The 26199-nt window shown below is 43.8% G+C and overlaps 1 protein-coding gene and 1 long non-coding RNA gene across 14 annotated transcripts in view; one reads left to right on the top strand and one right to left on the bottom strand.

Moving 5' to 3' along the window:
- LOC310754437 (rho GTPase-activating protein 20-like) overlaps positions 1-26199 on the bottom strand; it is an 86150-nt gene that overhangs the window by 11804 nt on the left and 48147 nt on the right. For 7 of the 13 annotated variants that reach the window (XM_083596267.1, XM_083596273.1, XM_083596263.1 and 4 more), the window contains 9 exons: positions 22397-22479; positions 16131-16304; positions 13311-13460; positions 10020-10061; positions 8582-8666; positions 8342-8419; positions 6715-6781; positions 1465-1653; positions 390-565 (listed from right to left, as the gene is read on the bottom strand). In XM_083596267.1, the coding sequence (XP_083452393.1) occupies positions 390-565; positions 1465-1653; positions 6715-6781; positions 8342-8419; positions 8582-8666; positions 10020-10061; positions 13311-13460; positions 16131-16304; positions 22397-22479 (1044 nt within the window). Of the gene's footprint in view, positions 1-389; positions 566-1464; positions 1654-6714; positions 6782-8341; positions 8420-8581; positions 8667-10019; positions 10062-13310; positions 13461-15827; positions 16012-16130; positions 16305-22396; positions 22480-24014; positions 24757-26199 lie in introns of those variants that run through there. The other 6 variants (XM_083596268.1, XM_083596270.1, XM_083596266.1 and 3 more) reach the window with 4 other exon arrangements.
- LOC310754573 overlaps positions 24798-26199 on the top strand; it is a 42306-nt gene continuing 40904 nt past the window's right edge. Inside the window, exon 1 of the long non-coding RNA XR_014543875.1 lies at positions 24798-25053. This is a non-coding gene — a long non-coding RNA (uncharacterized lncRNA). The remainder of the gene's footprint in view (positions 25054-26199) is intronic.

Below are 26199 nucleotides of genomic sequence, written 5' to 3'. Positions count from 1 at the left end.
GTTGCTGCCTCTGTCAGCCTAACCATCCTCACAGTTGATGTGGGGATTAAATGAGGATGGGGAGAGCCATGTATGCCACCTTGAGCTCTTTGCAGAAAAAGGTGGGGCATAAATGCAAACAACAACAACAACAACAACAAACTCTAAGCGCCAACCACCAACAACTCTAAGCGCCCTTAACAAACTACAGGTACGAGGATGCTTTGGGGTAAAGCCATGACTCTTTGAAGTGGTATGATACTGCTTTAAATGTATAGTGCAGATAGGGCCCAAGCCACCTTCACAGCCTTGTTCCCATGCATCTAAATATGCACTGACACAGTGAACAAAAGAGTAAAGAAGCTATTCTGCAGAGGCACCCAAACAACACCCCTGGGTCCCCTTCTTACCATAATTGGCTTGGGGAGGTTTCCATCAGGACACAATGATTCCAGGGACAGGCCAAAAAGCTTCCTCGAGGTGGTCGGAGACTGTGATACTGGGCTGCCAGTTGGGGTGCTGGTGCTTCGGCGGAGTGCCCAATCGATCAAAGATTTCTTCCTCTTGGTGTGCTTCTGTACCTTTTCTGAAAGAACAAATGCACCTCAGGTTTCAGGGTGTTCCCTTTCCAAGGCAAGGTTCATGAGGTACAAATTGGGTACCAGGCAGGCAATTTGGAGCAATTAAGAAGTGGGACTGCTGATCTTCCATGAACTTCCAAATGTCCTCTCCTTCCCCTGCTGTCCATCCTGGCTGAGCAAGCCTTTTCTCCTTGTCTTCCTTCTGTCTCTTCTGCCCTCAACATACACTGCTAACCCCAACAAATGTAGATCGTAATATATCCATCAAAGCACTAGGCCTTATGCCCATAATATCTGAGAGGTATTGCTTTCTAATAAAGCAGAATGATGGGCAGCTATTAGAAATGAGGCAGGGAGGTCTCTAAGATCTTTATGCAGAGAGATGGAAGTGTTTTGTGAACTACTGGAATGCATTATATAGAAATGAGGGACTAGAAAGATATTCACTTGCGGGAGGGGTGTTCAGTCCTTCCACCCCAAAAACAGCAGCAACTCATTTCGCTGATTGAATCTTCTAGTTCCTGAAGCAGTTATTAGCCTCCACTAGGGAAGGAGGACAAATTGCCAACCTCTGCCTTCCCCCTTTATCCTTTTCCTGCTCCTCAACTATCTCCATTAACAATATTTGGTGATTTGATAAACCAATAAGGTGTTTAATAACATTTGACAATTTTATTGCCTTAATAAAATAATATTGGGGTGGGGCGCCAAATTTTACTCTCAAAGTAAAATTTCAGAAACAAAAATTAGCCCAGAGTTCAAACAGTTGCATCTGAATTTACTGGATTCCTAATTGGTGAGAAAATTCATGTTGGTACTAAATTTCTACCCACAATTAAAACAGTAGGCCACAAGCTAGCAATTCGGGACTATATTTGCCAGCAATTCGGGACTATATTCTTACCTCTTTGCAGCTGCTCTGGAGCTTGGTGTCTGAGTTTCAGGATGAACTGGCATTGCCTATCCCTGGGGAGCTGGTCCAGGATGGAATTTCCATAATAATCAGTGAGCGGCATTCTGTTGTCAGTATCTTGTGGCTGGTGCATGAAGTCTTCGAGGCAGCTGAGAATAATGCTGAAGGGTTGCTCATGGCCTGTTGCAACGACAAGAGGTGTTAGCTTCTGAAAACAGTCAAGGCGCTAGCCCTGACCATGCTTAAACCAGCTGGACTTACAAAATTAAATGCATTGAAAGAACTTGTCTGTCAAGACGAGGGATGGAAAGACATTACATTATTGTCTCGGGAATTAAGTGGTTACCATCTCAAAAGAATGGCCAGACTACCAGGAAAGGCAATCAGATAAGGCATTATCAGATAACCTGGCAGACAGGAGATAAACAAAGCACTCAGAATTCTGTTGTAGACCGCCTTTTCTATGAAGTAGGTATGATGTATCTGGGGGGTGGTCTTGGTCTACACCCCTTCTGTGATGTATGAATGATGTTTCTGGTTGTGGTCTAGAGCTCCAGGGCAGGGAATTTCAAAATGTCTATATAAGGATGAGGCACACCTTTGTTCTGGGTCCACTTCCACTCTCCTGTGTGTGAAGGGAGCACCCTGTTGCAACAGCGTTAATAAAGATCAGGCTTACTAGATGCTTTGCTTCTCAATATTCTCTGGTTGGCCTCTGTAATTTTCTCCTACCGATGGAGAACCTACAAAGGACTCTATAAGGGCTCTTGTGTACCCCATAAGGGACCAAGACCAGATTTTGTTTACAACATATGCACACTTTTCTTTTGTCCTCCGCTTTCCAGGTACAGGTCTGTGCTTAAAAGCTCCATGTCCAAACATTGGGGGTTTTTTGCCCTGGAGTTTCCCCCCTATCCCTCACTCTTTAGTGCTCATTCAGAAGAGTCAGGTTTTCTGCAGATTGCCATTTGCTCCAATTCATATTTAAAGAGCAGATTTTCACTGGAAACACTCCAGGGCAAAAAGAAGGGCACTCAGACACAGAGCCTAGAAAGAGTAGATGAAAGATAAGTGTGGATAAGCCCTGAATCTAATTTATCCTCCAGTCCCTAGTCAAGACTCAGATCCACAGTGGGTCACTGACTGGCCTGGGGCTGTTAGTTGGAGAAGAATCCTGTGCCCATCAACCACATCTAGCCAAAGGAAGAAATTGTGGAAATATCCTTCACACCAGACATGGGATCATCCCTTACCTGTAAAGGAAGTAATACAGCATGGCAGGTCTATTCCTCACACTAGACTTTGATCTAATTTTCATTGGTGAAATTTTGTGGGGTGGGGGGATCCCCTGTGGGCTACACAGTAGGATATAAATAAACAAACCTTAAGCCCATCACAGATGTGACATGGTTAGCCATCCAAAGGAAAGGGAATCTGAAGGAGGAGGAGGGTGGAAGGGGGCTCTGACCCCAAATCTGCTGAGCCTGCTTTAAAAGGCTTTGACATCTCCCACAGCCTGAGAGAAGCAACAGTGAAAGGGTTTTGGCTCCTCTGAAAGAAGTTAACTGAAAAGTCTCAAGGAAAAGGCTGCTCTTGTCAACATTCCCAAACAGCCTTCATCAAAAGTTCTGCTCTCATTTTAGGCCCCTTTTGACCAGAAAGCCCAACCCTAAATACGATACTGTCATTATGTCACATGTAATAATAGAAATTGTTATGAAACACTATGGGAAAAAGTTGAAAAGACATGCCCTATACTCTCAGCCAAAGTAAATACTCTGTGTAATGTTATTTGTACATCTAAACTTGCATCATTTTCTGATATGTGCCAATGGCAAAAAAATGCAAAACACTTTTTGCCTTCATAGGGCATTTATTAATTATTATTATTATTATTATTATTATTATTATTAAATAATTTAAAGAAAAATATTGTGTTGATCTTAATTTCCTGCTGCCTATTTCTGAAATCACTCCCTGTTACCATTCATTTAGCCTCAGTTCAAACCCAAGCATTTATTTAGGCTCCTTAAAGGCAGCACAAAGCTGTTTAGGAGCTAAATGGATTCATTTATTCTTTTACCAAGAAAAACAGCAACATCTGAATAGACAGCGCACTATGTATAGAATGTTCCATTGTATCTATTTCAGAAATCCATTGAACTAGGATACAATGTTTAACACAATGAAGCAGAAGCTGCCAGCCATGTGTGAAGTAGCCGTGACAAATTCTATGCTAAGGATCATTAGGAAACAAGTTGAAAATAAAACTGCCTGCATCACAACGCTGTTATACAAACTGATAGCGTGACCACATTTGGATTACAGTGTCTTTAGTTCAAAAAGGGTATCGCAGAGTTGGAAAAGGTTCAGAATAAGGCAACCAAAATGATCGAAGGGATGTAGCAACTATCCTAGGAAAAAGGTTGCAGCATTCGGGACTTTTTAATTTAGAGAAAAGGCAAGTAAGAAGCGACATGATAGAAGTTTATAAAATGATGCATGGAATGGAGAAAGGGGATAGAGAAAAGCCCCCCTTCTCTCATAACATTAGAACTTGTGGATGTCCATTGAAGCATAAAGTTGGAAGATAAAGTTGACAGATAAAGAGGACATTTTCACGCAGTGCAGAGTTAAACTATGGAACTCACTCCCACTGGAGGCAGTGATGGCCAACAACTTAGGTGGTTTTAAAAGAAGATCAGCCAAATTCATAGGAGGAGATGGCTATCAATGACTACCGGTCATCCTGGCTATGCTCTCTCTGTGTGGTTGGAAGCAGCAAATGCTTTTGAGTACCACATGCTGGAAACTGAAAGAGGGGAGGGAGCTGTTGTGCTTGGGTCCTGCCAACGTGAGATTAGGATGCTGGACAAGATGGGCCATTGGTCTGATCCAGCAGGCTCATATGTCCTTACAAACTCCATCTGAATTAACTACCAGCCTATCATACTTAAAATAATATCTTGAAATATCAGCTGGAATTCTTTAACAGGAGAAATAAACAAGCTGAAGATTCCACGCTCATAATGGGAAGATGGATGTTTGCTTATTTAAACAGGAGTAGTTGATTAAGGGAGACAACATTATTCCTCCCACAGCATCTCTGAAGGCATTGTTTTCCTTGCAAGTTTGAATTTCATAGCTCTTGTCTAAGTTGGTGTGGGAAGCATGGTGTTAAAAATTTGGGTTGGGTGGCTAAACCCTAGAAATTAATAAATGGTAGGATTTTGATTATTTGGGATGTGAAGGGAGAAATACAAGCTGCAAAGGAATTCCTGAGCTAGCCAATGCAAAACAACCTGGCCAAGCTAGGGCTATTAAAAACAATACAATGCTGTTGAGGGCCATTAGCAGTACACGAAAACTGACCTTCCCCTTGCTCTGACGTGTGAACAGAGTCTGGGATTTGGAAGGTTGTCAGCGTAACTGGGTGTGAGGTGACAGGAAAAGAGGGTTGTTTAGCAAGGTTTGCTGGGAAGAAGAAGGGGAGAGAAGAAAGACTGGGATCCATCTTGGGCAGGTTGGCTGAAGGCTGGCTGGGAGAGATGCCTTGTACCTCAGGGCTGCACTGCTGTGGGAGACAAGTTCTGCTTCAGATGACCATGCCATAAGTTCTGGACTCCCTCCATGCAGACTGAAGGTGTAAATAGGTGAATAAACCATTTTTCTCAAAGCTATGACAGTCTCTGCCATGTCTCAATTTTCCAAAGGACCACAGACCCTGGGTGAGAGCCTGGAACCCCTTGGAGTCTTGTAGAAAGTGGGGGGGTGGCACCTAACTTTTATAACCATATGTTTGGGTTGCTTTAGGCAGAAGGTTTGGATCTGATTCTTCTTTCACTCAGGGCTTGTCCACACTTCTGTTTGTCCTGGATTCCCTTCTACTTGTCCCATGGTTTCTGGGCATGGGTCCAAGAGGTTCTTCGTTCACCCTGCCATTTCCCTGGAAAACCTGATGTTTACCACTGAATCCGAACTCATGTCAATCTGCAGAAAACCCTGATGGACTTTTACTCCGACTCAGTGGTAAACAGCAGGTTTTCCCAGGGAAAGCAGCAGGGCAAACACACAGAAAGCCTGGGATAAATGGAAGTGTGGGAGAGCCTTCATTCAGAAAGGGCCTGGTTCTCCCTGATGTGGCAAACCTGTATTTGGCTGTAGTCCTTTAGACTGCAAGTGGGAGATCACATGGTGTAATGATGATACAGAACAATTCCTGCCACTTCCCAGAGGAAGGGTTGGTGGTGGTGGTGACTCCTTACTGGGGGCAGGACAGAGGCAGTAGTGTATGGAGGTAACAGGAGGGTAGGTCCCGAAGCAGTGGTTCAAGTTACAATAAAGGACATTCCAAACAGTTACAATACAGGACATTCTGACTTTTCTGCCAGTAAGAGCTGTTTGGAAGTGTAACAGACTCTCCTTTGAAAGTGGTGGGCTCTCCTTCCTTGGCCGTTTCTAAGAAGAGGTTGGATGGCCATCTGTCATGTATGATTTTGCACGTTCTTAGACAGGAAGGCAAACATGGCCCAGGTGTTGCAGTTCACTGTTCATTTCTCTTGGTCATACATATGCTGTGAGATGGAATTCAGGCTTCCTCCTCAAACTCCTCCACTAAATGCCCTCACAAACACCCCTGTTTATACAAGTCCTGGCCACAAGAGCTTCACCTGCTGTATTTTGGTTTGGGTCCAACCCTCTGGAGCTGCAGAAAACAAGCTTGCTCCATCTTCCATGTGACAGCTCTTCAGATATTTGAAAAGGGGTATCATATCACCTCTCCATCCTCTCTTCTCTAGGCTGAACATACCCAGCTCCCTCAACTGTTCCTCATAAGGCTTAGATTCCAGACCCTCGATCATCTTGGTTGCCCTTCTCTGCACATGTTCCAGCTTATAAACATCCTTCTTAAACTGTGGTGCCCAGAATTAGACACGGTATTCCAAGTGTGGTCTGACCAAGGCAAAACAGAGCGGGACTATTACTTCCCTTGATCTGGACACTCAACTTCTGCTGATGTAACCTAGAATTGAATTAGGGTTGTTGTGTTTTGTTTTTTTGCTGCTGCATTACACTGCCTCACAGAGTGCAATGTCCTGGATGATAAAAGGAACAACAATTTCACTCCACAGAAATGAAAGGGTAAGATGCCACTCACATCAGAAGGACTTACAAATGTTCATTTTGACATTAATTAATACTGAATTATCCATGTTCACTCAAGAAAGCAAGAGCTCTTACCGATAAGTGGGTAAGCATTATTGTCCCTTCCTGGTATTACCCAAAGGAGATAGTCTCTTGGCCGGCCCTGTGGATTGAAAAACAGAAAGAAATGAGGTGGCAGAATGAAGGACTGGAGAAGCTGGGAAAAGGGGATGCAAAACAACAGAATGGGATACCAGGCAATGAAGCCCAGGCAGCAGGTGGTGAAGGGAGGATCAGGAAATGCAGGGCTGCAAACCTGATGGAATACAACAGAGTGACCAGCATGTCTGACATTCAGAGGAAGCGGAACAGTACAGCTGAGGAAAGGGGAAGGCAGTCAGACAGAAAGAAGTCAAAGCTGAAACTTTACAGGAGCCTCCCCCAATCTGGTGCCCTCCAGATGTTTTGGACTACAACTCCCATCAGCCCCAACCAGCACAGCCATGCATCTGGACAGCAGCGGCTTACATAAGAACATAAGAAGAGCCTGCTGGAGCAGGCAAATGGCCCATCTAGTACCATCTTCTTCTCACAGTGGACAACCAGATGCATCAGTGGGAGGCCTGCAAGAGGAACCCAAGAGCAAGAGGACTCTCCCCTCCTGTAGTTTCAAGCAACTGGTACTCAGAAGCGTTACGGCCTCTGACAGTGGAGGCAGAGCACAGCCATCATGGCTAGCAGGTGGCGGTAGCCTCCTCCTCCTTCTCCACCACGAATTTGTCTAATGCTCTTTTAAAGCCATCTAGGTTGGAAATGGAAATGCAATATCCACACAAAAGACTTGAAAAGCATGCGAGTCAGGCCAATGAACATGTCTTGAGTCATTATATACATGGCACATTTTAGCACACCACAGTCTAATTATAAACTAGTATATTTTGCCTAGGTGGCAAGGGAAGAGGCCAGTGGCTTTCAAACTCTTCTTTTCTCAAGGAACCCCTGTACATTATAGAGGGATTCTGGGACATGCTCCAGAGCAAAGGGTTTGACCACGAGTAACAGTCACTTGCTCTGGATGAACTGAGAATTCACCCTTGTGCCTCCCAGACTGCCTTCCTTAGCAGTGGCAAAGTTTAGATGTGGTTTGGAAAGCAGGGGGAGAGAGTTTTAGGGAATCTTGACTGACATTACCAATTTTCTCATGGAGGAATGCTTGCAAAGCCAAAGAAATCAATAGCTTTGTCTACAACTTGCAACACTCATGTCTTATACTAAGGGGTGAAACCCAAGCATTCATGTGAATATGTTGGTCATAAAAGAACCAATCTGTATTTTACAACCCTACAGTTGACATAATTATGTATTTATCAAAATCATGCATATTCACTTTTAGTGCTTATTTTCCACTCCTTCTCAGAACCCAGTATACCCCCCAAAAATAAAATGCATACACAGTAAGTCTAGATAAATAATATCCTGTTCATTAATACCTCATTAATTTTTTTTAAATGTAGAATGCAAAAGCATTCTTAAATGTAGAATGCAAAAGCCCAGATCCCTTCTCCAGTCTATTTGCTTCTTGGGCATGAGTGGATCCCTTGCCTCAGTTACACTTAGGAAAGCTCAAGTGACTTCATCTTCCCACCCCCCGCCTCACAGCTAGTAAAAATAATAATGCAGTACTGCTGAGCCATTTCTAAAAGGAAATAAATTTTGCACTTACAGGAAGTCCCAGCTTCTCAGTGGTCCTCTTGATGACATGCTCTGCTGTTTCTACATTGGAGACGATTATTGCAGTGCTCTTGACACAAAGAATAAAAAACACATTTAGGTTCTGCTCAGGTAACATAGAGCCTTAAAACTACTGTAGATTGAAAATCAAGACTAAGCACTGCCACATACGGCGGTACTGAAGAACAGGACCAACCTAATAGGCCAGGCTATTTTTCCCACTGTTACTCACAGAGGAGCTGTGGTCACCGTCCATCAACACAATCTGCATGGGTATGCTTTTGGGATACTCAGTCTGCTTCACTTCATTGATGTGCCTATAATTCATAAATTTACCATTAAGAAAATAAACCACAAGGTGCATAGTTACTGGGGCACGCAGAGAAAGGCACTAAAAACACTGCTACAGACCATTTTGGGGAGACTAACTTTTTTGGGGTGGGGTTGATTTCACTCAAACATCTCCATGTCATTTAAGTCCTGTGCACACTCAGCAGCTCCCTTCAGAGGTTCTAACACAGGGGTGGAGAACCTCAAGCCCGGAGGACCCCGCTCAGCCCACGACACCTCTCCTCAGGTTGTACTTCTCAGAGCAGTCCTGCATCAAGAACATTTACCTGGCTGGAATATGGTCCTGGGGCCGTGATAATGCTTTACACATGTGTGGGTATGTGGGTATGTTCAAAATCTCTGATTTCTGTGTGCCAGGAATGTAACCTACTGCACAAAGGTAAAGCCCTGCCCACTTTCATCTCTGGCCACGCCCAGCCCTGGCATGCAGCTACCCACACAGCAGGAGTGTAGCTTTCAGGTTGAAAATGGTTCCTGATTCCTGTTTTAATGGATGCATGTTAGTCTAGGGTGCTGCCTGTGACTGCAATGCCACCCTTCCCATGTGTTTCCTATGTGGCAGTAGCTAAAAAGATGTCCTCCTAATATTGTGGAACTACAACTCCCATCTTCCCTGGGGGCTGATGGACGTTGGCTATCCTTGTGAATGAACACCTGAAAAGTGGCTAAATGGGATCAAAGTAGAACACTGATAAAGTATAAGACAGTACTCTCTGAGGCACACTATAGACCCAACACATTCCCTCCTCCCTCTTCCAGTTGGCTTATCTATCTATCTATCTATCTATCTATCTATCTATCTATCCATCTATCTATAACTTTTGTACCCAATTCTTCAGTCAAAAAGGTTCCCACAGCAGCTTACATTCAAAACCTGCAGGCTTACAACCTAAAAACCAAAAAGCATGACATACAAGGAAAAAGGGATGGGGAGGGAAGAAGAAAATTAAATTTCAAACTCAGTATTGATTTCTAAACAGTTGGAACAGTTCAGGGGCAGGAGGTGCCTGATGGATCTGGGCTTTTGGCAAAGCTGATGGAATGAGCCTTCTGCTTCCCACTTCTCCCACTGAGTCAGCCTGAGGGAATGGCAGTTGCCCTCAGGTGCCAAGCTGAGGGGAGATGAGGCCTGATGGGGCTGGCCTGCCACAACGGAACTGATGGAGGTAGCCCTGCTTCTAGCCTACTTTCGTGGGGAGCAAGCAGCAACCATGGCAAGGGCCACTAGATGCCACAGGCAGGCCACCATGGCACAATGCCACTCCTACCTTTACGCCACGTGGCATCCTTGCTGCAGACAAAAAGAATGCAACTCTTACCACAGCAGTGTTGACATCCACCTGTCCTTCACTTCAGGCGATCTGAAAATGAGTAGTAAACACAATGGTAAGAAAGCATCAAAAGTCCTCTGGCTGCAACAGGGGTGGGGAACAACTGTGGCCTCGGGGGCCAACTGTGGCCCTTGGGACTCTCTCTATGCTATCCCCCCTCCAGAGGCCCCACTCCTTGCCAGGCCCTGCTCCTCAAGTGCTTTTGCGTTGGTGAACTATGATAATGTCTCAGAGGATGAGATGTGTGTGCCTAAGAACATGAGAAAAGTCTGCTAGATTAGGCCAATGGCCCATCTAGTCCATCATTCTCTTCTCACAGTGGCCCTCCAGTTCCCTGTGGGGGACAAGCAGACAGGATTTGAGAACAATAGCACTCTCCCCCTCCTGTGGTTTCCATGACAGCATAAGAAGAGCCTGCTGGATCAGGCCAAAGGGGCCCCATCTAGGCCTGCATCCTACTCTCACAGTGACCAACCAGGTGCTCATTGTGGGAAACCCTTGAGCAAAACCCAAGCAGAGGAGCACTTGAGTTCTTCCTGAGGTTTCCAGCAACTGGTATTCAGAAGCATTACTTCCTCCAACCATGGAAGCAGAGCTTGGCCATCATGGCTAGCAGTCACTGATAGACTTATTCTCCATGAATAGAAACCTCCTCCATAGAAATCTCCGTCTTGTCTGGCTGGATTGTAGCCTTCCATATGAAGGGTATAAGTCACATTCATTGCTCCATCCACTTTTGCCTCTAGCCCTGCCTGCCAGTGGCATGCGGCCCCCAGAAGATGATCCAGAGAATAATGTGGCCCTCAGGTTGGGGAAGTCCCCCCCCTTTCTTTGTCCACACTGCCATAGATGATATACAGAACTATAAATCACTGTCCCTTCTGACAAAGGCCCAGTACAAAAGCACAGCCCCTTCCTGTTCTATTTTAGTAAAATAATTTTCTTGTGCTGCTGAGCTCAATTTCCTGGCGAAGCGAAGCGAGGCTCTGATAAGTGGGTGGAGGGCAAGTGCCTTGTTCTGACGTTTGAAGCAAGCATCTTTTTCACGTTGGGCAACGGCCTCTAATTAATACCTTGCTTTGTCTGCTTTCCTTGCCTTGCAGTTCTTAGAAACTATTTCCCTGTAATGACGTGAGAGATACAGAACCTGTACCAAGGTTTGCCCAAACATATATTGGATGTAAAAAGCAAATGTCAAGAGTTGTCATTCTTCTAGTCAGGTATCCTGCAATGCGTGGCAGAACAAAATCAATTGAAGACTCCCCAATAGCCTGAATGGCCAATAGGAAATCACCATATTTTTCGCTCTATAAGACGCACCAGACCACAAGACGCACCTAGTTTTTGGAGGAGGAAAACAAGAAAAAAAATATTCTGAATCTCAGAAGCCAGAACAGCAAGAGGGATCGCTGCGCAGTGAAAGCAGCAATCCCTCTTGCTGTTCTGGCTTCTGGGATAGCTGCGCAGCCTGCATTCGATCCATAAGACGCACACACATTTCCCCTTACTTTTTAGGAGAGAAAAAGTGAGTCTTATAGAGCAAAAAATACGGTATTTCCTGGATGAGATGAGGAAAGAAATTTTACATTTTTAGCTTCAATCAGGAAGATATTGAGGGGGGCATAGGGCAAATGTTAGCCAACCTTGTTTGCTGAAGCAGGAATAAAGGGCTGATCAACACCATATATTTAATGCATATATTTAAACATGACCCTCATCAAATACCATGGGAACGGTAGTTCTTAAATGTGTGTAGCTATGAGTGGGAAAACTACAGCTCCCATGAATCTTTGGGGGGGAAGCCACTGGCTTTAAATATATGGTGTGGATGTGATGGAATAGTGACTTACTGAATTAAAGGTATTTATTTTCTGCATTAAGAACATTAGAGCTATGAAGCTGGATCAGGCCAATGGCCCATTTATAGTCCAGCATCCTGTTCTCTTAGCAGCCAGCCCGATGCCTGTGGGAAACCAGCAAGCAGGACCTGAGCCCAAGAGCAACTCTCCACTCCTGTGTTTCCAGCAACTGGTATTCAGAGCCATACTGCCTCTGACCCTGGAGGAACAGCACAGCCATTGTACTAGTGCCTTTGTTTGTCAAATCCTCTATGAAGGTGTCCAAACCCCTTTTAAAGCCATCAAAGTTGGTGGCAATCACTCCATCTTGTGGTAACAAATCCCATAGAATAGCTATGTGAAGAATTAGTATGTGAAGGAGGGAATGTTGTCTATTTTCAGATAACACTCTCAGCTGGGTGCAGCTTTCCCCCATCAACACCCAACAGAAGGTGTAGTCCAACCATATCTGGAGGGATACAGGCTGGGGAAGAAAAATTACAGAGCATGTATACTTTGTGCATTTCTGTTATGAAATTAGCCACGAAATGGACAAATAGGCACAATCATTTCAAAGGTCAAATGGCTACAGGAATCGCAATGCAAAAGGGAAAAGAGAAAGATAGAGCAAGCATGACCCCCAAATATTTGACAAATGAGAAATCATAAATTGACACATAAAGTTGTCTAGAGGGACTAAAAAGAATGATATGTTGGTTTGATTGATTGGGTCAGATTGGTCTGATTTTGTAATGTGTGAGAATAAGAAAACTAAGGATGCAATGCAGCTATCTCAGGATGCTACTCTGAGGTACTCAGCATTGTTTATTTATGCTGTAACAGTAAGAATCATAGTAAGAATGGTTATCTTTATACTGTTCTTTGAAGACAGTAATCCTTGTGTGATTTTTGATGTGTCCAGAACTGAATTTTATTTGTATTTTAAGTCATGTTCATGGTATGTTTCAAAGGATGTAAATGAATGAATGAATGGTTGAATTTTGAGATTTCTCCTCATGCAGGAAATCTCAAACATTTCAAAGGAAGCTAAACTACCATTCAATCCTTAGTGAATCTCCATGTTAATAATACTGGTTCAAACTGATGTTGTTAACTCTTTATTCCTGTTGTTGTTGCCATCGTAGTTTTGCCATTGACAGCTTTTGACCTGTCTCAAATTACTGCTTATATATTCTGTTGTTTAAAATTATCATAAGCTACTTTGAGCCCAGATCTTTGTGGTAGATAAATTTTTGTGGGAGATAAATTTTGTAAATAAATTAGCCAAACAAAGTAAGATTGGGAAACATTCTTAGTGAGTGAGGGGTGGTGGAGGTTAGCTTCTATATCTCTGTGCTGTCATCGGATGTTGTTTAAGGAAAATGTGAGGTGATTTGGGGTGGGGGGGGGATAGATGATGAATTCTGAGAGAAGGTGTTACCTATAAGTGACAACAAAGTTGGTGGTGGGCCAGCCAATCACAAAGGAGGTCTCATGGGTGAATCTTTTCTCCGACACTTCACTGAGGCAGCTGCCTGTCCACACCTTAGTCAGGTGCACCTGCTTCTTCACTTTCAAGTTGGAGGATGACCTAGATCCAAAGCCAGAGACAGGTTATGTTAAGAATGCTGGCAAGAGGAAGATGGCATGTGGTGCCCATGTCTTCTTCTGCATCCTCACCATAGACCTCTCCACCATTTATCTTCACTTCTCCTGAATTATGACCACTGTTGAACCACCCTTAAGGGGAGAGAGAAAAATTTGATTGAATTTGCCTTAAAGGTAAACTTTCCTGATTCACTCTTCCCAAAACAATATGTGACCAAAACACACACCCATCCTACAAAATTCTTGACACAACTTCCCCATGGAAAAATCTGGAGAGTCTTATTTGATTAGAGATTTTAAAATGCATCACAGACTTGTTCTAATTGCTGGTTCCAACTGCTGACACACTTTCCCCCCAAGAAATGACAGGCTTGCTGCTATTGTTGTTGCTTACTGTTGTTGTTTTTTAAGTTACATGTGAAAAAGCAATATAATATATATTCTTTTAAAAACAGAATGCAGTTAAAAAAAGAAGAATTACACTTCTCTGAATTTTGTGCTGCAAGTTCTCCAATCAAATAAGGTACACAGAAACTCACATTTTAATGGAAAATGTGAACAAATGCATATGTTAGTGAAAACAACATTTAAAAGTGCATTACAGTAGGGGGGTTGTTAATAAAAATATGCATTACTAGGGCAAAAATGCATACAAGTTGTGTATACTGTATTAGGAAAATTATACATTAAAATACAGACAAAGTTTTATGAGGACTTTTAAAAGCAGCAACTTGGAAACAGATGTGCAAATGCAGAGAGACCTGAACTTGAAGACTGGATAAATGAGAGATGAAGAGAAACTGAAACTGGCAGGTTCATTCATCCCTACACATTCACCAATGAAGTCACACTCCTTGTTAGCAGGATGGACCCACAGATTTATGAATGGGAATGGTTGTTGTTGGGGTCAGGAATCAGAGGCCAGAAATTTCCTCCTTATGAGAGAAAAGACTCCAGTGGAGCAGTCAGTTCCCAAATCTACACAGCAGGCAGTGAAAGCTGTTTTCTTCCAGCATAATTTTAAAGAATGTATTATGTTTTAAATTGTTGCTTTTTAATAGTGTACGATCTGTTCATTCTTGTAAATTTTCTGTTTTATTTTACCATATCATGACGTTCTTTGAGCACAATTTTTTCGTAGAATGGTGAGATATAAATTACTGTAACAAATAAAACAAATGATAAAATAGTCACAATTATTTGTTCTGTTGCACACCAGTAAAACGGGACGCAGGTGGCACTGTGAGTAAAACCTCAGCGCCTAGGACTTGCTGATCGCATGGTCGGCGGTTCAAATCCCTGCGGCGGGGTGAGCTCCCGTCTTTCGGTCCCAGCTCCTGCCCACCTAGCAGTTCGAAAGCACCCCCAAGTGCAAGTAGATAAATAGGTACCGCTTTATAGCGGGAAGGTAAACGGCGTTTCCGTGTGCTGCGCTGGTGCTGGCTCGCCAGAGCAGCTTCGTCACGCTGGCCACGTGACCCGGAAGTGTCTCCAGACAGCGCTGGCCCCCGGCCTCTTAAGTGAGATGGGCGCACAACCCTAGAGTCGGACACGACTGGCCCGTACGGGCAGGGGTACCTTTACCTTTACCTTTATTTAAGACTCATATTTACCTTTACCTTTTTACACCAGTAAAACCTTGCATAAGGAGAGACTGATGTTTTCCAAGTCTCCCCATTTCTGTTGGGGTCTGGCATTTCATAAGAGTCATTAGCCTTGTTGTGATTTTACTTAGCAGTAGCAAAACTAATCTGGCAAAATATTGCACAATTTCTTTAATTCTGCTTCTCCCTCCCGCTCAACCCTATGCCCCTCATGTTCTACTTTCATAAGAATATTTGCTGCATTTTTAATTTGTTTTATGAAGAAATCAGAAAGTCGGGACTTGGCTATTTATTTATTCATTCTGATTTATAGCAGATTTCTATCCTGCTGGTCCATTTCAGAAAATGGCCAGTTTTTAATAATAATAATAATAATAATAATAATAATAATAATAATAATACCCTAAAATATGAAGAAAAAGAACTTTAGATGTTCCATATGAGGACTTCATTAATTCTGCAAACAGGTCGGTCAGATATCATAAGCAGATTGCTGGCATTAAAAAAAATACTTGTCAGATTTTCCATGTGCAGGGTAAATCCTGATTCAATAGAGGGAAAATACAGGCAGGTATTCTGGTGCCAATAAAGTTATGTGGATGTAGCAAAAAAAATTTTTTGCATGTGTGAAATGTGCCCATCCTACAATCAACAACAAACAGCTGGAAACACCCATTTTCCAAATATGATTTGCTCAAGCTCACCACTGCCCTCCTCCCCTGATGATAAGCTAAGCAAGCTCTTACACCAGACGCCCCCAGCCTGGTGCCCTCCAGATGCTGTTTGACTCCAACTCCCAGCAGTCCCAGCAGCCAGCATGGCAAACAGTGAGAGGAGCTGTAGTCCACTAACATCTGGAGGGTGCAACAATGGCTAGCTTAATTCTGAGAATGGAGAGAGAGGCCACAAATAGACCACACTCAAGAAGGTTCCAGTTCCAAGTTTCAGTTCCAGTTCCAAGTACAGACACCTGGGCAAATAACCTTTGCAAGGTACTCCTAAGAAATACCCACTTCATTAACAGCCTTGTAGATCAAATCTGCACTTACTTGAACTTGGCAACAACCAACATATTGCTGAAGAGGAACAAACATCTCTCTTGCGTCTGTAAGCCTGCAGTTAGCTGTACTTGCTCCTCCAAAATGAAAACGGAATTTGGATTACCGAAAGCCCCGGCTGGTAATCCATTGTCTGAATGGACGGGTTGACAAATTACTTCCCTGCTGAAAAAGAGAAATTATCTAATGAGTTGTGATGGGGGAGTGGAGCCAATGCCGATGTAGGTGGCCCCTTAAATCCTTAGCTCAGGAAAACACCAGAAACAACCCCTCTCACCCAACGGATCCTGCACATATGTTTTGGATATAAATCTCTTCTTCGTGCTTTGTGTATGCCAGTGAATCTGAATCAACAAAAAAAAAAAAAAAATCAGACAATCTTCCTGGTTTCTTCAAACCACATGACTGATATAAGCAAAAAGCAGCCAGCTGCAAAAACACAATCAGGCCATTATCAACTTGGCAGAAGATCCAATTAGTGTGGGAGACCAGGGATGCAATGGCAGCCCCAATCTCTGGGACATGGGTGTAGTTAGGGGGGGCAGCTGTCCCCCCCCCAAATCAAGTACAGTGGTACCTCGGGATGCAAACGGGATCCATTCCGGAGCCCCGTTCACATCCCAAACGGAATGTTAAGACGCGACGGCGGGTCTGCGTGTGTCGCGTTTCGCCGCTTCCGTGCATGCACGTGATGTCATTTTGAGTGTAACACACTCTGTTACTTCCGAGTTGCCGCGGAGCGCAACTCGAACGCACTCAACCCAAAGCACATTCAACTCGAGGTATGACTGTAAATAAATAAAAATACTTAACTAACTGACCTAACGAGAACCTGCGCAAGCAACGCTGACACAAAACCCCACATATATTAAGTAAAATAGAAATATTGCCACCTGACCCCACCCCCACTCATTCCCCCCCCCCTTTTCTTCCTAATGTCTCAACAAATGAAACTGATCTGTTAAAAAATGTTACGGGGGGGGGGGGGGAGAGAGAGAGACACTGCACATACTTTTGTAAACCAAGAAAATCTTTAATAAAAATACTTTTTAAAAAAGAACTCATTGAATCTGCGTTTCATGTCAGAGACCAATTTCCTTGACCAAATCTGCATTCTACAATAAAGTATTCACCATAGCTGTCAACTTTTCCCTTTTCTTGCGAGGAATCCTATTTGGAACAAGGGAATTTCCCTTAAAAAAAGGGAAACGTTGACAGCTATGGTATTCACCCTCACACTGATGTCTGCTAGCTGCTCATCCATGGGGGTCATTAGCTCTTTCAAAGTTTCTCAGACAATGATCTTTGTGGATGACAGCTGAGAGGTGAATTCATCCCAGAGGTTGGGTGTAGTCAGGATTTATTATTTTGGGGGGCAGGCTTTTGTTGGGGGCAGAACCAAGTTATCCGCAATGCAATGGGTCAGTTAGTTAGGTCAGTTAGTTGTTTTTTTTAAATGTATCTTTATTAAAGATTTTCTTGGGGGGGGGAGGTGAGTGGGGGTGGGGTGGCGATTCGTTACAGGCTTCAGGGAGCTGAAAACAGAGTGAGATGCATAAATCTTCGCTTGCATCCTAATTATGGTCTATAGCTTTATGCATTCACTTTAAGTCGTCAGCCTCCAATATAAGGTCTAATACAAAAGTTCTAAACTGCTCAATAATAAAAGAGGTGAAATCATCAAGTTCCACATGATCACTTCAAATAGATATTAGTTTGTAAAACAGGAAAATGTTACTGAGACTGCCTAATTATTTTATACCAAATTGGTTGATTAAGAAAGACTCATCATCACCCATACAGGGCTGATACACAAAATTAGTGCTTTCTGGAGTCTGAGCATCCACTTCAGACCCAACCTGACCAGATCCACCCAGGGTCCTACTGGAGCTTGGTTCATTTACTCTTAGCACTCCTTTATCTGAAAACCTCCTGCTCCTTTAAATGAACCTGTCCCTCCTTCCTACACCTGGATCTCCCTCCCAGAATACTGTATCTGCATGGCACCTTCCTCTTTTCTTTCTCAGGGCTGCTCCCCAGCATATAATGAAAGCAAATCCTTTGTTCAAGTGTTACACAAGAGTGAGAGAGAAGCTTTTCTCTATCCACTTTCTCTATGCCATGCATAATTTTACAAACTTCTATCATTTTGCCTCTTACTCGCTTCCTCCCCCCAAACTAATTATTTCTAAATCAGCATCCAACACCAACATCTATTAACACTTTGAACCAGCAATTGTGCAAGTTTTGGATATGTGGCCAAAATCTATCTAATCTTGTTCTTTAAAAAATGCAATGCAAGGGAACTAATAATACGCTAACCTACAAATCACCAGTGACGTTGTGACAAATTCCCAGGGTCAGGCCAACCCAGGAAATGTTAAGTGCCCCCTCTTTGCCCTCTGCCTAGTCTGCAAAAAGACATTCTTCCCTGCATCCAAATAAAGCCAAGAATGTGTTTCTCCCATTCGAGTCGCTTGCAGAAAATGGAGAAAGCTAGAAGGAAAGGCCTTCTCAGTGGCAGCCAGTGCAAGAATTCCTCTCAGATAAAAACCATGCTGGAAGCTGCACAAATCATTTCCCCAAAAGCAGAGGGGTTATAGTATGGTGCTAAATGAAAAATAGTGTTCCCATAAAAGCTTGCTTGGTTTGAAGTGTAAATCATTAAAGTTTTTTTATCTTGGCTTTAAAGAAAATATTTATTTCAGTTAAATAAACTGGCAGGAAATGTTATTTGTGAGGGCATCTTTGGAACAGGAATGACAGAGAGCATGGCCTTCTAGAATCCATCATCTCATTGCTGGTGGGAGCGAGGGAGTCTCCAAACTCTGTGATAACTTATTCGCTATTAAAGAGACAGCTGCTTGGGCTTGCTGTTCTTTTGAAAAGTCCAGAAGGCTCAGGCACAAATTCCCCTCATGCAATGAGGGGCAGGCCAGGACCTTAGCTATGCCCCCCCCTCCGAAAGAAGGCATGCAAGGCGCCATCCAACTGTCTTATGGACACCATTCCGGATTTGTGTAGGGATTAGTCCTTAGCCTTTTCTTCTCCTGACCCTCAAGGCAGGGGAGGTTTAGGATCAGAGTTTTCTTCTCCTAGATGGGCTCTCTTTCCAGGTTGACAAGTCCCATCAGCCCCTCACTTCCCTCTACAGCACATGCAGAAACTGCCTTCTTGGCCACTGGACCCACTATTAGTCTCGTCCACTCAGTCCACCCGGAACCAGTCTTCACATGCATGAGAAGTCCCTAACTTGCAGATGGTTCGATTTACATAAGTATAAGTCCTTCAAATTGGGTCTGGAAAACAAGTGGCAACCAGTGAAGTTTTTTTTTACAATGGATATGCTTGGTCTGCCACTCCCATAAGCACTCTGGGCTGCTGAATTTTGCAGTAGCTGCAATTTCTGGACCATAGCTGTCAACTTACAGATTTGAAAATAAGGGACCAGCAGCCTTGAAAATAAGGGACCAGCAGCCAAAATAAGGGACCTGCAGCCTCACCTGTTCCAGGCACTCCAGTCTTCCTGTCCTCCTGCAGTCTGGTCAAACTCATGCTGGTAGCTTCGAGAACACTGTCCAACCAACTTTGTAACCAGAGGTTCAACTGAATAGAATCTGAATCACATGCACCACAAGGCCTATGCAGCCTCAACTTAAGATGGCTCCCCAGCCTGGCTTTGCACTGCAAAGTTTGCAGCAGCACGTGCAACAAAATGGCATCCAGCATTCAAAAACCCCCTCAGCTTGAATTAACTAGCCACACACAAGGCATTCAAGCCCCACCCCCCAGTCGTTCTTAGACTTCTTACTGGGTGAGCAACACAGCCAAGCAACACAGTTGGAGCCTCCCTCCTCCCTGGCCGGCAGGGAGGGAGGGAGGGAGGGAGAGGAGCTGCTTCCTTTGAAATGTAAGGGACATCATTTAAGGGACATTTAAGGGACATCCATCAATAAGGGACAGCAGCGGGACATGGTGCTGGAATAAGGGACTGTCCCTTCAAATAAGGGACACTTGACAGCTATGTTCTGGACTGTCTTCTAAGGCAGGCTGAAGTAGATTGGATTTCAGTAGACTAACTTGAAGGTTTTCTACCCAGGAAAGCCAACAAGGTCATCTAGGCCTCAAGTAACAATGATAGTTGTTCCTTCCAAATTATTTTCTCATCCATTCTGTTACATATGGGGGAGGGGTGGGGGTGTTTAGTGTTCCATTTTGTGTAAAGCAAAGCTTGGAATAAATTTACAAATTTGCCATCCACTAGAAATCTGTGCTTCTTACTTCTGAAATTTTGGAAATAACATTAATGACTAAATGGACCTATAAAACAAGATCACAAAGCGGTACAGTGCAACCTCAGCTTAAGAACTGTTTACGAACTATTCAGTATAAGAACTCCGCAAAACCAGAAGTAGTGTTCCGGTTAACGAACTTTACCTTGGTCTAAGAACGGAAGCTGAACGGTGGAAGGGTACCGGCGGCGGGAGGCCTCATTAGGGAAAGTGTGTCTCGGTTTAAGAATGGCTTTGGTTTAAGAACGGACTTCGGGAACGGATTAAGTTCATAACCGAGGTACCACTGCATTTGATACCACAGATTTATCAAGAGATGGGCAGCGTTCATTCAGTTTTGCAATGGGAAAGTTATGGATAATATTTCTCCATATACTTAGAACAGCCTTGCAATAAACTGTGGTGACCACTCTAGATTTTTCAACGGAAGCAGCGAAAGAGAGGAAGTGATTCATGTTTCTAGGAATCATCTGAAGGGAACAGAAGCACATCCTGACCCACATCAAGAGAACTTTGCACCCTTGGAGGAAATGCCCACCTCCGCTTTTCCAGGGAGACCTAGAAGTTGCCTTCAGGAGAGGAAGAGCCACGCACTTTTGTTTCCTCTCTCACTGCTTCTTCTGTGGAATGTCCAGCATCTCCAATAAGTCTCGTCTAGAAAACGGCCTTTGCTAAGCCAAATTGAATGTAATTTGGTGCAGGAAAGAGGAAACCTGGTAGGATGGGGGGAGGTCAGGGTAACCTCTGCAGTGGCCCTATGGGAACTAGGGTTCTTTTGTTTTCACTCCTGTGGATTAATGGGGTGGGGGCAGAGAAAAAACTAATCAGCAGTTAAATGTGCAGTGGCCTTAAGATTGCACATGGTCAAATGACTGTAACATATTTTTTAAACAAAAATTAAAAAATGAGCTGCAGTATACCTGGAAAGCCACAGGGTCTGCAACCTAGGCACAGAGCCTCTGTGAATAAATTTGGGTGAAACTGCAGAGATTTGGAGGTGAGGCCAGTAGGCACAATCCAGACCTCACTTTCCCATGTGCTCAGTTGCCTTGGATCTGCCTAAAATTTGCCAGTTTACTTATGTGATTGCACTACCTATTTATGCCCTCTTGTTCGCTTTGACCTGAGAAATTGGTACTGAATTACTGCTGTGTGGAGCTTCCCCTGCACTTGATCTGGAAGCTGAAGTTAGTGCAGCATGCTGCAGCACAGTTGCTGACAAGAGGAAGATGGTCTGTGCTGGTTGCCAATCTGCTGCTGGGCCAAGTTCAAGCTGTTGCCCTTAACAGCTTGAACTTGTAGTATACAGTACAATGCCCTTTACAACTGGAGGTGAGTTTATCTGCCAGATTGCCTTACCCTATTAACACACACTTGATCTGCAGCACTGGATCCTGTTACAGGTGCCACATCACACCGTTTGTAAGAACTCAAGCATTTCGTATGGTAGTACCTATCCTATGGAACTCCCTCCCTGCCTGTTTATATCACCTTCGCTGTACTCTTTTTTAAGCACCTGTTAAAAACATTTTTGTTCAGGCAAACCTATCAATGTGCTTTGATCTGTTTATAGCTTATCCGTAAGTTTAATTATTCTTTGAAAAGTTTTGAATAGCTGTTTTTAACAGATTTTCTTAATATGTTTATTGTTTTGTTCTCTTTGCAAACCACTTTGAAGCTTGTTTCTTTTTTAAATGTCAGGGGGTATATAAATCTTTCAAGTGGCACCCCCCGCTAAAAAAAGATAATATAATGCTGGACATTTGGACTGGGAGAATATTGGTAATTTCAGTCCCCATCACCCCAGCCACTGCCAATCTAGTGCCCTCAATATGCTTTAGACAACTCCCTTCAGCTCTACCCAGTACAGTCATATGAAGCTAAGGCTTGGCAAAGGCTGATCTAGGCAATAAAACCCAAGCATGTGTGCATACTAAGGAGGGATTGCAAATGAAAGTTGCTGACCCGGAGTGATGCTTAGACATGCTGAGTGCCTTGCTGAGTGCAACAGGCGTTGAGCGCTTCCGCTGTCCAAGAGGCTTCATTTTCTGTAAGGAAAAAAAGAAAAGGCAGATTAGGTAAGTATGCCACCAATTCACTAGTTTCCACATGCTTAAAGCTGAACTATGCTGGCAGCAAAAAGGATGTTAAACTATGGAACTCACTGCCACAGGAGGAAGTGGTTGCTACCAACTTGAAGGTCTTTAAAAAGACTGGGCATAGTCGTGGAAGATAAAGACTGCCAATGGCTGCTAGCCACGATGTCATGCTCTGCCTCCAGGGTTGGAGGCAGTAATGCTTCTGAATACGTTGCAGGGAACCATGGGGTGGGGGTGGGGGTGGGGGAGTGCTCTTGTGTTCAGTTCCTGCTTGTAGTTTGGGGCACCTGGATGAACAGGATGCTGGATTAGATGAGCCATTGGCCTGATCCAGCAGGGCTCTTCTTATGTTCAAATTTCCCATATGGAGAGGGCTGATCCATCTCTAGTCATGTGCAACAGCTTTGCCCTGCCCCAAGTCAACTTGATCCAGACAGTTTGTGGAGCTTAAATAAGGACTTCCATATAGACGTGTGGTGACACTTATCTAGAGATGCCTTGGTGTCTGAAGCATCCTATTTCTGCAAACGTATGTATATGCGCAGAAAAGCATCCACAGCCACATAGAACGTTATCTTCTTCTGCTTGCTTCTCAAAGGCTCAAGGGCTCATCCATACCTTTGCTCGACCCATATTTTGACCCTATCATGCACTGATTAATTCCCCTATTACAAGACCTTTTCTTGATGTTCTGTGGCTGTGCTTTGCACATAATCAAATTTTAGCCACTGAATTGGGTCTTATTAGAAGCGCAGACAACCTGAGGGATTTTGCCTAGCTTAAATTCGGTGGCTAAGATTGGATTTTTGCAAGGCGCAGCTGCGGAACAAGAAGAAAAAGCTTACAGTCCCAGGGGAATTAATCAATATGCAAAAAAATAAAAATACAATTCAAGCAACAGTTGTGGCTGTGCCATAGATAGGGTGTTTATATCATGTCATTTATACCTTTGGGTAAAATAAATAGCACAGCTTTTCTCCTGTTGCAAAGAGCAAGTGTGGCTGAACTAATTCCAATTTTGAACATTATGGGGTAAATAGTTAAAGCCTTCCCTCTGCAAACGGTGGTCTAAATCTCCCTCCCTCATTAATTTTCAAAAACAAACAAACAATAATTATCATGTAACAGTTAACAGTGTGAATAATGCCATGTGCAATTTGGTGTTTAGAAAAGTCTTTCCCCCAATGAGTCTGGAAATGAACTGGAATGGTGGTTGGTCCAGAGAGTTTCAGGACCTTGGGCCCAGCCACCCCTACCCTTGTGCCACCACCCCACCACCTGACATTTCGGAATAGAACTCTTTTCAGCACACATGTAAGTTACAGGGAAGATGTTCCTGCCCCACAATCATTATGGGTGAGAGTTTCCATGACCTATGCACATTATTTCAAGTCTGGTTGAATCACAGATGCACATAAGGACATCGTGACATGGGCAGTTAATTTCAGATGCTTTCCTAATAATCCAAGACATAAAAAACCTACCTTTTCCAGAGTCAAATTTATCTGGCAGAAGGATCAACTGCTGGGTATAGGGAATTGACTCATGCTCCCTAGGGCTGATGGGAGCTGTGGTCCAAAATATTAGGAGTTGGGGGGTGTCAGTGTTACGCAAATTCTAAGGTGAACACAAAGCAGACGCACACTCCACAGAAAAGCAATCCTTCACGCTTCAGAAATTAGGAAATATTCTTTAAAAACGAGGGGGGGGGAGCAGGGGCATAGGAAGGGGGGGGGCGGGCCACCCTAGGTGCCATCATAGAGGGGGGTAACAAATTATCAAGGAACAATTACTGTCCTACTAGGGTGGTTCATAAAAAACTTTTTTTGGAAAATGCCTGCTCCAAAGGTCTTATCTTACTACACTAGGGATTATATAGCTATATATGAAATTTCATGCATATCAGTTAATATCTTGACCCTCCTACATGAAAATAGCTGTTTACTTGGCTGTTTTCCTATGTCCTGAAAGCTGAAATTTCAATTCAGTGGAGCAGGGTCAAGATACTAACTCATATGCATGAAATTTCAGATATAGCTATATAACCCCTAGTTTAGTAAGATAAGACCTTTGGAGCAGGCATTTTCAAAAAAGTTTTTTATGAACCGCCCTACTGCCCTATCCTCCGCAAGGTTTTCCGGGTCCTGGAAAACCGGCCTATGTGAAGAAAATGAGACTAGGCCGAATAGATTAGGCCTTGCCTTGCCTTGCCTTCGCCCCACCCCCTACCTGCAGCTGATTGGCCAGCTGGGTTGGAGGCGGGGCTAGTCTCATTTTCTTCACATAGGCTGACTTTCTGGGCTGCTGGGGAAGCCTGACAAGGCCACTGCCTGCCCTGCCTGCCCTTTGGGCCCCAATCCCCATCTGAAAAGCCTCTGCTGCCCCCAAAAGTGGAGCGCACGGGACAATGGCAGCACTGCCGCCTCGTTTTGCCTGCACGTGGTGCTGGGAGGAGCAGCTCAGCGCCGCCCTGGGCACTCGGCAGGCCAGCCTCCCCTTTTCCTCAGCTTCCCCTGGATGAAGGTAGGATCCCCACCCTCTCAGCCACATACCCCAGTCTTGCCTACATGAAGCTAACACCCCCCAAAAGCAGTTGTGTAATTAAAAGAAGATGGGGAAAATCAGCAAAAGCAATTCTGTGGCTAACTGAACAATTCCTTTAAATAGGGTCTATTAATGAAGTTCACACTTTGGACAACTTGTCTGATGCTTTTGCAGAAAAATATTCCTAGACACAAGATTTTTATTTTTTATTTTTAAAGCCCTTTCAGTCTGCCATCTCGAGGCTAAGTACAGCAAACTGTACATTCCCACCCCTCTCCCCAAGGCTGGATTATTTATTTCTGTGTGCTTGTGTATCTGTGTCTTCCTTTGATATCTATGCTACTGATTACTTCTGCCGTTTTAATTTTAGAGAAAGTGTTTAATTTTAAAAGGATCTGTACTATAGAATAACAGTGGTAACAATACATTGAAAACAAGCAAATATTTTGAGGAGGGTGGTCCCAGAGCCCTAGTGCCACCATCCCAAAGAGGATAAAATGGGCGGACTTTGGTACTCTTTTGTCCTCCTGTCCCCCAATGTCTTTCTCTTTATCTGAGCTGGCTCCCAGCCTGTTACGTTACTTGCGGGGAAACCCGTGTGGGGTTCCTCTCTGTATAAAGTCTTCAAGCTGTTCCTGCGCATGCCTGACAAATCTACCCCATTGTCAAAATTTATCTTTTTCCCCACCTCCAGTCTCCGTTGTTGTGTGTCTTGGCTGAGGGGAAAAACAGAGACGCATGGCCATTTGTCAGGGATGGCCTAGTTGAGATTCCTGCATTGCCCCAGGGTTTTGCTAGATGACCCTCAGGGGTCCCTTCCAATTCTACAATTCTCTGGTGCAGGCTTGTGCAGAGAGTTTTAGGTACAAGTTGGATGCAAGGGGTGCTTAGGATTGCAGCCCATCTTATGCACCGTCGGCTCGGGAATAAGTCCCACTGATCATGATAAGACTAGATTGCTGCTGTGCAGTCCTGTTTTTTAAATAAATGTTTTCCTTTTCAGATAATACAGAGCATGGCGAAATCACAATAAATAAAAGCTCCCCTTAAGTAGTTTCAAGCAGTACTACAGGTTCCACATAAATACCTGTACTGCATTGTTTACTGTGACAGCACCTGCACTTT

The sequence above is a fragment of the Podarcis filfolensis genome (genome assembly GCF_964270895.1).
Source record: "Podarcis filfolensis genome assembly, chromosome: Z".
NCBI lineage: Eukaryota > Metazoa > Chordata > Lepidosauria > Squamata > Lacertidae > Podarcis > Podarcis filfolensis.
The sequence above is the reverse complement of the archived record's forward strand: the minus strand, read 5'-3'. Positions and strand labels throughout refer to the sequence as shown.